Genomic DNA, 16,309 nt, shown 5'->3' on the forward strand with positions numbered 1-16,309 from the left:
TTTGGTTTTAGTAGTGGCTACCAGGCGCAGGCGCATCCTACTTGCAGTAGTTGCCGCTGTAGCCTCCGAACGTCTTATCTCAGCAGGGACTACAGTCGGAATTCTAGTATAGCCGCTACTACTCAAGGATAGTATATAGCTATATAGTATATACAGCTACATATAGCTATATAGTATATACTATGTACTATCCTTGGCTACTACTGTCCAGGTCTAGTTGACGTTAAAATTGTCCCTATGTGCAGGCTGCTAAACGATGTACGATCGCAGGATCTTGGGGGCAGTTTCATTCAGATGACCTTGGTAAACTGACTTTAAAAGGCGATTCCCACAAATCAGTATCAGTGAACGTTCCCGTTACCATGAAAATATTATTCCCTTACGATGTAATGAGACTATTCAAACTCCCTCGGCCGGGCTGAGTCACATTGGAACTCATGGATTTAATGGCACACCAGGAACTATTATCAAATAAGCTAAAAAATAATGGAGTGGACTCAATTGAAAAGGAAGCAGAAAAAGTCCACAGGAATTATGAGGTCAATTTGATGATAATTTGAACTTAATATGTTTAGGTTGAGCCTTGTGTTTATTCATCAGAATGGTGAATTTATGCGTAAAATGTGTGTCTGCAGTTTATGATATTTCAAAAATTAAACTCAATTACAAATGAAAATATTTTTATTAGACAAAGGAATATTTCAATTTATTATATTTCAGTAACATTTTTAATTGTTGGTACCTACTTATAAACATCACATGTGCTAATTCGAATTGATTGTACCAAAAGAATGATGAATCACGAAAATGTTTCAATTATTTCTGCCACAATAATATTTGTAAATCGCATAATAGTATTTGGAGATCTGTTTACAAATCTGTTCAACAAATTACAGTATGAAATAAAAATTTTATCACTTGAGAAGGATTGTGTTTAAACAAACGATTTGAAGCTTCCAACTAATGATAGGTAACTTTCTACTACCTACTTTTCATGAGATTTATAATTAATTCATAGAATCTATTTTTTCAACTGAATAACTTATGTAAATGTAGTAATGATGGTAAGATATATTGTCATTGAGATTGCCAGTTAATGCCTCCTTTATGAGCGTTCTCAAATGGCTTAGTTCAATATCGTACTTACCGATAAATTTATAATGCAATTTTTCTTATCAATTGCTGAGTAACTTTGACTGACATTTACAATACAGAAACCTTGATAGAATAATTCATTATATTAATCATTACTATCTCCCATAAAGGATAAATATTCGAAGGAATATTTTTTCACAAAGATACTTTAAATCCTTTGAAGTTTGTAACAACACAATACTCTATAAGTAAATAGTTTTAGTAAAATATATGCATACTTTCATTGAGATTAACGCTTGCCTATATTAAGAATATTCTTGAATTACATATATTATAATATTATAACAAATTACAAAAATGATATTACAGAGTTCACTGACATTAAAATAAGTTGAACACTTTTTAGAAAAATCTACTCTATATGTCATAATTTTTCAAGTCACAAGAAGATCAAGGATAAACAAGTACATGGAGATTTTCTCATACGGAGACAATAAATTCTTTGGAATGAAGTTTGTAAGAGCATAACTTATGCAAATATTTCTACTAAGATTCATATTCTCGTTGACACTTTCTTGATACTTGATAAATTGTTATTAATGGTATGGAATGACTTACTACACTAATTACTCATTAATACTTTGAATAAATTGATATAATGGTAGGCCTATGGAATGACTCACTACAATAATTACTCATATTATCTACAAATTTTCAACAGTAACTTAATTTCCTTCTCACGAACAGGATTCTCTAGTTCGTGAAATAATATTAGTGTCGGAATACTATTTCGTCAACACCATTCATCAATCTCTAATTTTCTGACTCGGTCCCTGCAAGTGAATTGAAATCATTAGTAATTTAAAATGGATAAAATATTGATTCTATATTGATTGTATATTCATTAACAAAATTAGTGAATAGTGTAGATTCCTAAGGCCCAATTCACACAGAACGGACATCGGGCAGAGACGAGACGTGGGCATGGTAGAAGGGTGCGTACGCAATGCACACCAGACGGGCGGGACGGACAGTGGCATTTCAATTCTATTCAGGCTGTTTTCTAATCCATTCAACAGATTTTTCGCACGTTATATTTCAAACAAGTGGCGAGGAAGAGGCGTGCCCGTTCTTGTAAGCCACGAGAGACAAGAAAAACACTGCTATATAGTCTAGAAATCGACCGCCCGTGCCACGTCCTTTCTGTGAACATTGGACCATTTTTTTTTTTACATAGGAGAGGCGCGGAAGTGACAAAAGTAAGCGACACGTCTCTGACCGACGTCCGTCGGTGTGTGAATCGGACCTAATGGTGGGTCTTTCGTTTTGCGTAAACTGCCGACGTCGACAACGACAGGCAATGTTGCCGAGTGACTATTCATATTGTCCAAATCTCAAATATGTTATAAAAAGCTGATCAGATAAGTTTATTCATAGTTTGTGATTATTAAGCTGCGTTTAGGCCGGAGTTAATAACACGAGTTACTAGCAGAGTGAGGCAGGTTGCCGAGCCACCTTTGGGTTAGGGGAGCTTTGAGTCAAACATCGTACTCAAGAATGTGTTGAAAACCAGAATTCACCCACAGTATCCATGATTGTCGTAGGAGGCGACTAAAAGGGACCCCAAGGCAACTCCAGAAGTTTCCTTGCCTTCAAACCCACGGGATCTGCCCCATCAGGGCAGTTTCGGAGGGGCAAATAGAAAAACCCAAGACCAGAGATGAGTGAAACTCCAGGCACAAATGTGGGTGAAGAGGCTGAGTCGAGGGTGGCCGGGCGCCCTAGAGGCGGTTTGGCGTCCCCTCTCTCAGCAGAAGGACTTACAAAAAAGCGAGGAGTGGAACTCACGTAGGTCACAGGTTTGTGGGTGGAGAGACCAGACCTCGTCACTGCTTAAAAAAGGCGGCCATTTAGGCAAAACTTCTTGGGAGAGGTTAGGCTTTTGACCCTGCGAAGTTTTCGAGGGGCAAAAAAGAAAACACAAGAGACCAGAGATGGGTGAGACTCCAGGCACAAATGTGGGTCAAGAGGCTGAGTCGGGGGTGGCCGGGCGACCTAGAGGCAACTTGGCTACCCCTTCCTCAGCGGAAGGACCTTCAAAGAAGGCCAGGAGTAGAACTCACGTAGGTCACGAGGACTAATCAGTCTGAAGAGACTGTCAAGGATATCACACTGGATTGTGACAAGCAACCAGGTGATGAATGGGATGTTAGCATAGGGAAAAACTCCTTGTAAAGAACACAGGTTTCGGTTACAGAGTGGGACAGTATATTTGACCGAGCGAAGTGAGGTCTAAGATCCAAGTCGACTGTTTTACATTCCTCTTTATGTTTATATTTATGTTCCTCATTTACGACGAAACGTGACAATACATTTTCATGCAATTAATAACTGAAAGTAACATAATATTTTCTCTCGACCTTTCTCTGCTTTCAACTCGGGCTGACCTATTGTCTGAAGTAAGTCTTGAAGGAGATTAGCTTAGACATGATCAGACACGTTCAGTCACAATACTTCACATAGTTGCTTATGAAGACATGTCTAATTGCAATGACTAATCAGTGTGAGTTGCGTCATAAGCAACAATGTGAAGTATTGTGACTTAACGTGTCTGATCATGTCGTGTCTTGTCTTGACTAACTAGTGTGCACCTAGCCTAAGAGGAGGCTGTGGTTATAACTGCGCGAGGACCACTATTCACAGAACTACTAGTTACTTCAGGATTATTGCTACAAAGATTAATGTATAGATAATAATAAAACTTTCAGAAATATTCAATTAAAAACTGTAATCGTAAGCAATTCTTAAGCCAAGCACGCTTTGGTTTCCTATAAACAGCTGTTAGAATTGTTCTGGTAGATTCCTGTTATAGGCTATATTGCTTTGGCTAAGAACGTTCTCAAGAATAGATCGTTTATAATAAATACAACCCTAGAACATTATTTGGCATTTTTCAAAGCTGTGTAGAATACTATGAAAAGTTAAATTTTGCCATGATTGAAGAAGATAATTCTTATACTTATATGAATGAAAATTAATTGAAAAATTTTAATTCCATTGTGAGAACAAACCATAGATTGACATTGTTTATGAAGAGAAATTAATCCCTAGCTCGAGAAGTATCTAGTAAGCAGATGAAATTTTAATTGACCTTGTGATTCTTACCTCGCCAATAGATCCACTTGATTTCCTTTTTTGAGAGGACCATCTGGGATCCTGAAATTAATATTTTACAATTCAATCAACAATTTTTATTCCAACCAACACAATATAATAAACATAAGAAAAATCAAAACACAAAAAAATCACAATCAAAAATAAATTTCCAATGAAATACAAAAACAGGCTTCATGGCGGGGTGTGCTGAAAAGAAAGAAAGGAGGGAAAATACCTAGCCAACTATGGTTTCCCATGTAATAGGCAGGTAGAGGGTATAAAAGTAAGGAAAGAAGGGTAAAGAGGAGAAGAAAAGGGAAGTATTGGAGAAGAAAGTAGGAAAAAAGAGAAAAAAATGTGCAAAAATTGTAAGCGAGTCCACTTTCAACAAATGTATCTAAAAGAATTGGCCTTGCAAACAGTAGTTTGAGCAGAAATCTCGAGATTCATATGTCGATATGGAAGTAAAAGTTACTGATGTCCAGGTTTTTATTAAATTTCTAGTTTAGGTTTTCTACTAATCTTAGAGTCTATGAGGAAGTGGTCCGGAATAAGGTTTTATTATTTTAGTGCCTATATAGATCAACTGTTTCCTTAAACATTCAATATTGGTGTGATATGTGACATATCTATTTGCAATGACTAATCAGTGTGAGTTGCGTCATAAGCAACAATGTGAAGTATTGTGACTTAACGTGTCTGATCATGTCGTGTCTTGTCTTGACTAACTAGTGTGCACCTAGCCTAAGAGGAGGCTGTGGTTATAACTGCGCGAGGACCACTATTCACAGAACTACTAGTTACTTCAGGATTATTGCTACAAAGATTAATGTATAGATAATAATAAAACTTTCAGAAATATTCAATTAAAAACTGTAATCGTAAGCAATTCTTAAGCCAAGCACGCTTTGGTTTCCTATAAACAGCTGTTAGAATTGTTCTGGTAGATTCCTGTTATAGGCTATATTGCTTTGGCTAAGAACGTTCTCAAGAATAGATCGTTTATAATAAATACAACCCTAGAGCATTATTTGGCATTTTTCAAAGCTGTGTAGAATACTATGAAAAGTTAAATTTTGCCATGATTGAAGAAGATAATTCTTATACTTATATGAATGAAAATTAATTGAAAAATTTTAATTCCATTGTGAGAACAAACCATAGATTGACATTGTTTATGAAGAGAAATTAATCCCTAGCTCGAGAAGTATCTAGTAAGCAGATGAAATTTTAATTGATCTTGTGATTCTTACCTCGCCAATAGATCCACTTGATTTCCTTTTTTGAGAGGACCATCTGGGATCCTGAAATTAATATTTTACAATTCAATCAACAATTTTTATTCCAACCATCACAATATAATAAACATAAGAAAAATCAAAACACAAAAAAATCACAATCAAAAATAAATTTCCAATGAAATACAAAAACAGGCTTCATGGCGGGGTGTGCTGAAAAGAAAGAAAGGAGAGAAAATACCTAGCCAACTATGGTTTCCCATGTAATAGGCAGGTAGAGGGTTTAAAAGTAAGGAAAGAAGAGTAAAGAGGAGAAGAAAAGGGAAGCATTGGAGAAGAAAGTAGGAAAAAATAGAAAAAAATGTGCAAAAATTGTAAGCCAGTCCACTTTCAACAAATGTATCTAAAAGAATTGGCCTTGCAAACAGTAGTTTGAGCAGAAATCTCGAGATTCATACGTCGATATGGAAGTAAAAGTTACTGATGTCCAGGTTTTTATTTCTAGTTTAGTTTTTCTACTAATCTTAGGGTCTATGAGGAAGTGGTCCGGAATAAGGTTTTATTATTTTAGTGCCTATATAGATCAACTGTTTCCTTAAACATTCAATATTGGTGTGATTATGTGACATTTATCTATTTGCAGTGGGCCTTAAATGATAACAATTTACAATTGAATTTATAGTGCGAGGAAAAAGGGATTTATATTTCATCAAGTATTCAATTACGGTTTCAATATAATTATAATTGTCGTATTGTCATTACCTTAAAGTCACTAAAAAGCATCTCGGTAGGGTATCAGACTTGTAATTAATTGTATCAGACTTTTAATTTGAAAGATGGTTCTGCTAAAATTCTGGAATATTTAAATGGATTTAATAAGGAATATTCATGAACATTTATAATATAACTGAGATTAAAATAAAATTCAGGCAGGGTGAATGCACCTGTTAACGACCAGTAATCTCTTTTTATAATATAATATAGAGATTCTTACCTCGCCAGAAGATTCACTAGATTTTCTCTTTTGTGAACTCCATCTGGGATCCTAGCTTTTAGATATTTGAAAGGCAATTATATTGAATGTATGTAATACGCCGACGATATGAAAAATTAACGTAAATCAAATTTCTAATTTTTTATAATTTTAAAATTAGATGAAATAAAATTTCGTGACACAGGTTCCCTAACCCAAATACCACAAAAATATATTACAATATTGACATCCTTCAGTCTGCTAGCGCTACCTTGTCGAGAGTTCGAATCACGCCGCTAGGCATGGACGTTTGATCATCTCATCAAACCAAACACGCACAAGCTAAAAGCTCATATTAGGGCATCATCCGAAAAATATATATTCAAATATATAGGAATCATAAACATTTTTCACATTATTAGTGAAATATTATATTATATATATTCTAAATGACAAATCAGCTAGAACATTATTATAAGAAGTATGTATTATCATAGAGGAAAGATAGCATGAGAAGATATCCCATGACATAAGTTATGTTCCGAATTTCAAGCCGATTTTACTGTCGACTATAGTCTATTACTACTGTTTTGGCTGGGTGAGAACGGCGCATATATAGTATGAGAGACTATAAGCGTCATGAAAAACAACTAACAGGACTATCGGCTTGAGTTAACAGAGACATTTGGAACATAAAAGCCCTACAAACCATGAGATATCTTCTTTATTAGCAACTTAGTGATAGCAACAGAAGGAATTACAATTTCATTTTTTTTTTTTTAATGTTGATGAAGAGCCTCTACATAGAGACTGATTATGATAGAAACTTGTGATTGGCTTGAAATAATTATTGTAGAAAATTTCATTTTCTACAAGCTCGGTTGCCTCAAATTCATATTTGAATGCTTGTGAACAGAGCAGAGCTTGTGAAGCAGAGCGTTTGTCGCTTGTCACGATTCATCGACTGTCGGTTTTTTCGACAAACATTTTCAGGTTTTCCCATGAAATGCTCGTCAAGTTTGGACGGGAGCTTGGCGCGCATAAAAATAGTCTCGAAACTTAATTATCTGAGTTTCCTATGGCTCATTGAAATCAACAATTATGACAAGCAGCGCGCAAACGATCATTTTCATAATCAAACAACTGGTAGCGGAAAGCTTGTTGGCGGCATGCGTTCATACCGCTTAAGTCTATACGCAGTTTTGGAGATACAATAGTATTTTCAAAGTATTACCCAAATATCCTTTATCTACAAGAAAACTGGTCAATAAAGCTCCTTTTTTGGTTTCATGAAAAGTCTCAACTTGAACTTTATCAATGAATGTTTTTGATAAACATATCGTGTCCCGTTACGGTGTGCATAGTTTAAGGCTTTAACCTGTGAAAGATGAATCTAGGGAAAATTTAGTTCATAAAATCACCCCTGACATCATATATATGATCAGCTGGCTTGATTGTTGAATAGATTGAGATGAGCGTGAATATCTTGATTTCAAGAATGCATAATTTGGTATGTATAAAACTGTGATTAAATTAGGGGTGACCAACCTCCTCTCCTCAAGCACTGCTGACTTTTTTTTATTTCAAATTTTCTTTATTCCAGAAAATTCATATATACAATAATAAATACAATTACAATAATTGTAATAGAAATAATGTATGGAATACCCCTACAAAGACTATAAATCTGTGAGTAGGGTTGAGTTCCGGTCAGCCTGTCGAGGCCTGAATAAGAAACAAAAAAAGCAATAAAGAAACAAAATAAGCAATAAAGATTTTCAAAATGATACTAACTATACTCTAAGATAAATAACTAAAAATTACAAATTAAAATAATAGCTAAAAATGAAGCAACTTCTGGTAGAATATTAAACTAGTGTATATTATACTCCTGTGTCTATGATACCAGGTAGTTGTATTACAGAATGTGTAAATAAATAATAAATGCAACTCAGTAGTAAAATCCAAAATTAAAGTTAGGGAACATCCTAATAATAAAGACCAGCGGATGGCCCGGTGATTTCTCATTGAAGAAAAGAGAAAAATGAAAGTAAGAGATAAAAGAGAAAAACTATACAAGAAGCTGAAATGCGGGAGAAAAAAAGGGAAAGAAAAACAATTGTCAGGAATGATTAGACTCCCCCTCAAGAAATTTTTTTATCCCACTCCCAAGAATTTCAATGACAGTCTGCGTATTCGCCCCCTTTACTACGGGCACTCATGAATAAACTCCAGTCAAGGCTTGTAGAATTAGTTTAGGAAACTCACCGTTGTGCTGATTCCACTGCTGCTAGATTCATCATCATCCTTTTTGGGCATGATTATTGAAAGTTGGCTTCCAGAAACCTAAAAATGGAATTGGCAAGTGAGAACTTATTTATTTCAAATTGTCATCAAATCATTTCAATTGAAAAATCGTTCAATGTATGAAAACTTACAATATGACCGACCATATGTGACTGTGTGCCATCTTCAGAAGCTGGGAATTTATACTATAGTGAGATTTAATTTATAAAGTCACTCAACTTATATTCAAGATATAAAGTCAGTGGAAATGATAGGACTTTAGCCCGGTTGCACAAAAGCCGGTTAACTTTTAATAGTGATTAACTTCACGAGCACCAATAGGAGATGGCTTTTCCGAAATAAGGCCACTCTGATTGGTTCTCTTAAGATTAATCACGATTAAAATTTAACTATGGGGTTAAAAAACCGACACTTACTGAGGCCGTATGCAGATTCTCGGTCACTGCGTGACTGCGTCTATCCCATCAATAATTTAAACTTGAGTTTAAACCGTGGATCCGTATGCTGATTCCCTCTTTAGCCAGTAAACGCCGTTTAAACTGCTGGCTCAAAATATGCGTAAACGGTATGAAAAGTGAGCCAGTATTGAATATAACCCAACTTTTATGAATAAAAGTTGAATGATAAAAAAATTGAATAAAGTTTGATCGAAAAATGGCTTAAACTCTGGAGAGAGGATAAATTTCTTGAAATTTTCGGCTTCTTTAAGCTTATCTAACTAATTTTAAAACTATTCTTAATTTAATTTAATGCACGTGAGAGGAAGAATCCTGATCCACAATTTAAAACCAAATTCAATTCTCTATCATCAAGAGCTTCCGAGGTAGATGCCATTGAGAACACTTTTAATAATAGTTTTCCTTAAAACAACTGTTGGTGGTATTATTATTATCCTATCATATTAAGCGAGCAATTTCTGTATTTTTATATCTGGTTATTTATATTAATTTATAATATCGGGGCACCGAGCTTCGCTCGTTATTTTATTTATTGATAAACAGAACACAATATTATTCTCTAAAATGATCGTGTTTATATTTCACAGCTGGCTATACGTCATCTTATGAATTTCGGGGATGCGATATTTTGATTTTTTTACATACTCACTCGCTCACTCATTTTTTTACTATCCACAGACGACAAAAGTCTCAGCTGTTTCAGCCAAGGATGAATCCTATTATATTAAGAGAGCAATTTCTGTATATATATATATATATTATATATATATATATATATATATATATATATATATATATATATATAATATATATATATATATATGGTTATGTTATTATATGGGTATATATTTATGTTCAACGGATCTCGAAAACGGCTCTAACGATTTTCACGAAATTTGAAACATAGTAGGTTTATGATATAACAATTCGATTGCACTAGGTCTCATCCTTGGGAAAACTCGTTGAACTACATTAAAATGATCATTCAACCTTGGCTCAGACAGCTGTGGATAGTAAAAAAGTGAGTGAGCGAGTGAGTATGTGAAAAATCAAAATATCACATCCCTAAAATTCATAAGATGACATATAGTCAGCTGTGAAATATAAACACGATCATTTTAGAGAATATTGTGTTCTGTTTATCAATAAATAAAAATAACGAGCGAAGCTAGGTGCCCAGATATTATAAATTAATATAAATAACCAGATAAGTAACCAGATATTTTGAATGAAACATCTAGCGCGAAAGAACGTTCATTGTGCAGATTAACTAGACAATTCAGATTATAGATCATAAAAAAGTTTGACTTGTGATACATCATTTAAAGGTCTTGAAGCTAAAACGTTTATACGAATAGTTTTTCTCAAATAACTAAACGTAAACTTTTATTACCGTAGACAAAATATAAAATTATGGAGTGATAGTCTCCTAATTTTCTGTCCTTGGATGGGAATAACTCCCTGAACAATCGATGGAATGTTATATCATATTAATTGTAGATTCATTCAACCTTGAAAGGATCAAATCAAAGTCACAGCGATCTTGATTTGGAGCCGAGTTATAGGCCTACCTTGTTTTACAAAACCATTGCAGTTTCGAACTTCGGAAACTGGCAGGAGGGGGTCCTGGGTGGGTATCAAGCGATGTAACGATGTGGACTCTTCGGTTCCAGGCTATATACTACGGTAAGTATACTAACACCATACAATTCAGCTCTCTCCTATGTGTTGCACATCAATGTCTTGTTATTGGCTAGGCTATCTCGAAGCCAAAGATCGCGATTATCTTACCCTTATTTTTACAGACGATAGAATGTTTTAATAAAGCAAAACATTACTAGAATGTTACTCACATCATCGGATTTATCATCAGCTGATCTCAAATTCTTCCTGGCGTTCGAAACTTTTGACTGTAGAAGCATTTTAGTGTTGTGAAGATCAATCTGAAAACAAGTATATTAATATGTTTGTAGAATCAAAACGAAGAAAATGAGATGAAGAAAATAAATATATTTTTAGGTTTTATATGTGCAGTGGGTTTTTATATGTATTACAAAGAAAAATAGGTTAATTGGGTCGTGAACATTGTTGTGGCTAAGGTGGTAGTATATTTTACTCTGGGGTTAAGGTGAGGAGTTTTGTTTGTGCGTGAACTGCTGACTGCTGACCGGGTCGTGCTCCATTTCAAGGTAGCTGACAAGTCGTGGTCGACAGCGGATGAAGCGTTTTCCTTTGCACGACTCGGCCGTAATTTCAAACTTCACACATTAAGACCATCGTCGGATTATCACAAAAGCATAAAAAATGTGTTATGTCATAATAATTATGATAATATCTATATTGTAACTTAGTTATTTATTATGGATATGGTTATTAAACCAACTCTTTCTATTAAAAAAAGATGAGCATTATGAAGAGTTTGTCTAAACATTAGAAAGCTTATTTTTGAGAAAATAATTCATAAAATACTATAATACTTTCTCCTTAGTAATCAAATTTTTCCATAATTTGTTTTCTCAATACATTTCAGTAATCTTTACCATCCTGATTGTATAACAATAGATTATGTTAACTTTGAACAATTTCATTTTAGTTTTCTCAGTCTTCTTTACTGTTGGTCTTCGCCTGCTGGATCTTCTAAAATATATTTGAGGTTAGAATTCCCCGTGGACGACTGAAAGACTGCTTCTGGAGGAGTCCTGCCGCAATCGAACGCATACTATGTTTGGTCCGCAATGAAAATTTGCATAAATGAAAACGCTCCTATGAATTAATACAGAAGAAGTGGGCCATTTTGTTCCAGCACGACCCGGTCGCGGTCGACGTCAGCAGTTTATGCACAAAGCAAAAGCCACTTTTAGAGGTGAAGCGAGGGTGGAAAGGGGTATTGTGGTGCACAGCAGCTCCAGGCATCTACATGCCGCAGTGTCCCATTCACTCCTCTTCGCTCTTCATTCCTTACTTTTATACCCTCTACCAGCCTATTACATGGCAAACCATAGTAGCCAACTATTTTTCCTCCTCTCATTCTTTCCAGCACACCCCACCAGAAAGCCTTTTCATTAGTAATATGTATTTTGATTGTATTGTTTTGTGTTTGTGTTGAATTGCATAAAATTATTTATTGATTGATTGAGGTTTTGGGATGCCAAAGATTGGTGCAGGTGCAAGGTTGGATGCCCATCCCCAGCCTAAGGCAAGGCAGCAGACAAGTGGTAACCACTCCCCATCACGCCTTGAGCCTCTGCACAACGGGAGAGCCCAGTACTAAGGACGTTTTGAGAGTCACAATGAATCTGATGAGCTGTAGAGCAAGAACTGCATCAGGACTTTGCCATAGGGAGGGGATTGGCCATATCAGGACAGTAAAAAAGATACTGGAGGACATAAGAAAAGCTGCTAACAGTCAAGCATATAGTTGTCCATAGTTGTGAAAAATGGATTGAGCCAGCTTGAGAAAAACTTGAACAAGCTTCATTATTGCAGGAAGGTGCGTCAAAATGCAATTATTGACATACTGAAAGAAAAGGTAGTCCAAAGCACAGGAATGCTGTCTCCTGTCAGATCAGTCAAAAAGCGGGCAGACCTGGCTAGCAATGCTGATGTAATATTAGAAAAAGCCAACCCACTAAAAATAAAGATGCTTCAACAAAAGGAGAGAAAATTGAGATCAAGAGGAAGACGAAACTAAAGTCAAATGTTCACTTTCATTGAGAAATTCCAAATTGGTAATTTGAGTTAGAAATACCTTGTTGTAATACGTCTATGAAAAATCTATATTTCATTAGAAATGTTGAGTGTGAGGTAATATTAGATTAATGAGCTGAATGAAGTGTATAAAAACCAAGTTGTTTGTACATATAGAATTATTACATGTATTTTTCATCAAATTCAATGAAATGAAGGAGATTGAATTAGCTAAAAATAGAATTGGAATAAGCTTGAGAAACATTGTTTAGCATTTCAGAATATACTTACAGTTTTGTTTTTAATTGCCACCAATTCTTTGTTTATTACTTCAATCGAAATTTTACGTTTGTTCTCCTTCGTTCCGAGGTCTGCTACTCCTGTTTGGAACTCTAATAACTCAGTATTGATCCTATTGATCTTGTTATCGAGATGCAATTTCAAAGTCTTAAATTGCTCTTCAGCATCCTGTGGAAACAAAAGTAAAAAGAGATTGATCAAAAGCTTATGAGAATGAAGAAATATTGGTACATTATTCTTTTGCAAAAGTTGTTATTTTGGTTCAAAGTAAATGAACTGAAATTCGAATAAGTTATACAACATGAGTGCACATACTAGAATCAGTGAACGTGTCCGTCCAGTGAAAATATTGTTTAGTCAGAAGTTAATATGAATTATTCATTGCAGATATTTACTCACATTTTTACAGGATGAATTGTAACTCTCCAATTGCAATAGTTCATGTTGATGATGTTCTTTTTGTTGTTCTATTTCCAGCTTTGCTTTCTCTATTTCTTGCTTCAACAAGCTTATTCTCTCAGCATTTTTTTCTGCTGCAATCAGCTCTTCTTTTTTCGAATTCAGCGCTGTTTCAATCTCTTGCAAGCTTTCTGTAAACTTCATTCGGTTTTCTTCAACTGTTGAAGAAAAGTCTTGAAGCTAAAAAATATAAAAAAGAGCTTAGAATAATAATTTTTAATAGGAGAATTTAGATTTTTATTTCCATAACTAGATACAAATAGCAATAAGTGAAGCAGATCAACTTATGTGCCACATATAACGTACCGGTATATGGCTTACAGTGACACACATACGACTGATGTGTTCAGAGCAATAGTTGAAAATCACATCAAGTTTTTTCACAATTAGAGATTTTCACAATGCACTCTATTTCAAGAACTAACCATCAAGCAATTCTTCATCAGGTATCATATTACAAAGAAAGCAATTTTTATCAGTTTTCACCCCAATATCTTAAGGTATTCGATGCTCAACATAAGATATTGACACTTACAAATTGGTTTCAAATTAATTAAATACATACTTCTACGATGCGACTTGGAAAGTGATTTAAGATGACAACACCATACGAGCCATAAGTAATTGACTTGCAGCAAAATGTTCATTATATTCTATATATTTGTACTAATAACAAAATAAACTATCATGAAACACAAAATATTATTATAACGTTGAAACTAACCTTTTTTGTTTCCAATTCCAACATTTCTATGCATGAATCATTTCCGCAGACACTCGATTTATACTCATGAAATGTTTGTGTCTTGCTTGCATTGGATGTTTGAGTTTGCAGTAGAAAAATCTCAGATTCATTGAGAATGTTCTTGGTTTTTTCAATTTCTTGTCTCATTATACTCCTTTAAAATAAGATAAAACAGATTTTTAGTTCAGATCCTATATTATTATATACATCGGATATTTGAATATTGATTATCTCATCAACTGAAGCCAGTGCCATATAGACGCTACTTGAACGCTAAAAGTAAAATAGTTTCTAATTAAATTTGATACATTTATTTTTCGTGGCTTTTACTTAGTAGTTACAATAACATTTTAACATTTTATTTATTTTTATGTTGCTTGTAAGTTTAAAAGACGTGATGTGCCGTTTGATATTAGTTTGTTTGTAAATTTGTATATACATAATAGTGTAAAATAAACAATACAATATTATAGGTACTGCATAACAAGCCTACGGTATAGAAATTTAAAGATGTATTAACTTCCCCTCATCATTCCACTTAATAAGAATCTTTTTTTAATAATGTAACTAATAATTCAACAAAAACAAATGTAATCTCTAATGTGATGAGCAGCTAGGGCACAGAATAACAACTAATGTCAGACGAAGGAAATGGCTGCTACTCGCTTACTGCTAGTTAGTCACGCCAAACCGAATGAAGTGAGTTTTCTTCATCATTTGTAATGAATGAAAAATATGTTATTTCTTTTTTTAATGTACTGTATCTACCTCTTGCAATATTGTTTATTATATTTTCAATTTGTAATTTGTGGCTCCATTAGTTTCCAGATGGGAAGAAAAGTTGCAAAGAAGATATATACCTATAGCTGTACTTGGTAAAGCAGATTTTAGATATATTTAATAATTTTAATAGATTATAAATCCTATAATAATAGATTTTATACCTTTGTTGCGGAGTTGTAAAGAAGCTCTAGGAGCTAAAAAAGGAGCCTAGTAAAAGATAGAGCTATCTGCTTTGTAAAACAACAGACAAGGATAGCAAACCAATGTTAACGAGGTGCTGACTTTACTACGTGAATCTCACTATAAACCTATAGTAACTGTTGCTGAGTATTTCTCATCCAATTAGCAAAAATTGATTTCCTGGTGATCTTAAATTAACCATTAGAGAAATATATATCATCTTTCATTTTTCAAGTTTTACATGTATGGGAGACCGTAAAACTGAATGGTTCAACATTAACTGGGCATAGATGGTGGGCATGGTGCTAGAAGTTGGCATTAGAGCTACTTATTACCATTAGCTGTCCTAGCCGCTAGTCAAATTAAAGTACCCTCATGTGATGCAGACTAAGGAGGGCAGTATAGATAAGCAAAACTGTAATCTATCTATCCATCTATATCTCACTTTATTACTCACATATTTTCGTTGTGTTTCTTGTTGGAGTTGATGAGTTGAGCATTCAATGAGTCAATATCAGTTTGTAGTTTCTGTCTGGTCGCAATACCTTCTGATTGTGTACGTTTCTCTGATTCAATATCTAGAAGATACACTTTCATATCGTTTTCTAAAAATTCGATGTCTGATTCAATATCTTCTTTCTCAGAAATGAGCTCCTTATATTTGTTCTCCAATTCCAGCAAAGCAGATATCAATTTCTCATTATCTTGTTTGACATTTTCTTTGGATTCTAAATCATTTTGAAGTGAACTCTTCACTTTCAGAAGTTCGTTCATTGTGTCAATTGAAAGTTGTAACTTCTGAAAAATAAAATGATACATAACTTGAGTACATGTTTATAATTGTTTAATAACATTAATCAGCGACTGTTAGAGAGATAGAGCTTATAGATGAAATTTACATTATAGGGTCAAACCGTCAAACTTAAGA

The 16,309-nt window shown here is 34.3% G+C and overlaps 1 protein-coding gene across 3 annotated transcripts in view; it reads right to left on the reverse strand.

Moving 5' to 3' along the window:
- Positions 1 to 663: 663 nt before the first annotated feature.
- LOC111043701 (sporulation-specific protein 15) overlaps positions 664 to 16,309 on the reverse strand; it is a 32,925-nt gene continuing 17,279 nt past the window's right edge. For 2 of the 3 annotated variants that reach the window (XM_039421565.1, XM_039421566.1), the window contains exons 7-14: positions 15,839 to 16,179; positions 14,398 to 14,572; positions 13,614 to 13,853; positions 13,206 to 13,382; positions 11,081 to 11,170; positions 8,731 to 8,808; positions 5,505 to 5,555; positions 664 to 1,928 (exon numbers count right to left, since the gene is read on the reverse strand). In XM_039421565.1, the coding sequence (XP_039277499.1) occupies positions 1,902 to 1,928; positions 5,505 to 5,555; positions 8,731 to 8,808; positions 11,081 to 11,170; positions 13,206 to 13,382; positions 13,614 to 13,853; positions 14,398 to 14,572; positions 15,839 to 16,179 (1,179 nt within the window). In that variant the 3' untranslated portion in view covers positions 664 to 1,901. Of the gene's footprint in view, positions 1,929 to 4,260; positions 4,312 to 5,504; positions 5,556 to 8,730; positions 8,809 to 11,080; positions 11,171 to 13,205; positions 13,383 to 13,613; positions 13,854 to 14,397; positions 14,573 to 15,838; positions 16,180 to 16,309 lie in introns of all 3 variants that reach the window. The other variant, XM_039421567.1, reaches the window with a different exon arrangement.

The sequence above is a fragment of the Nilaparvata lugens genome, chromosome 2, assembly GCF_014356525.2.
Source record: "Nilaparvata lugens isolate BPH chromosome 2, ASM1435652v1, whole genome shotgun sequence".
NCBI classification, from domain to species: Eukaryota; Metazoa; Arthropoda; class Insecta; order Hemiptera; family Delphacidae; genus Nilaparvata; species Nilaparvata lugens.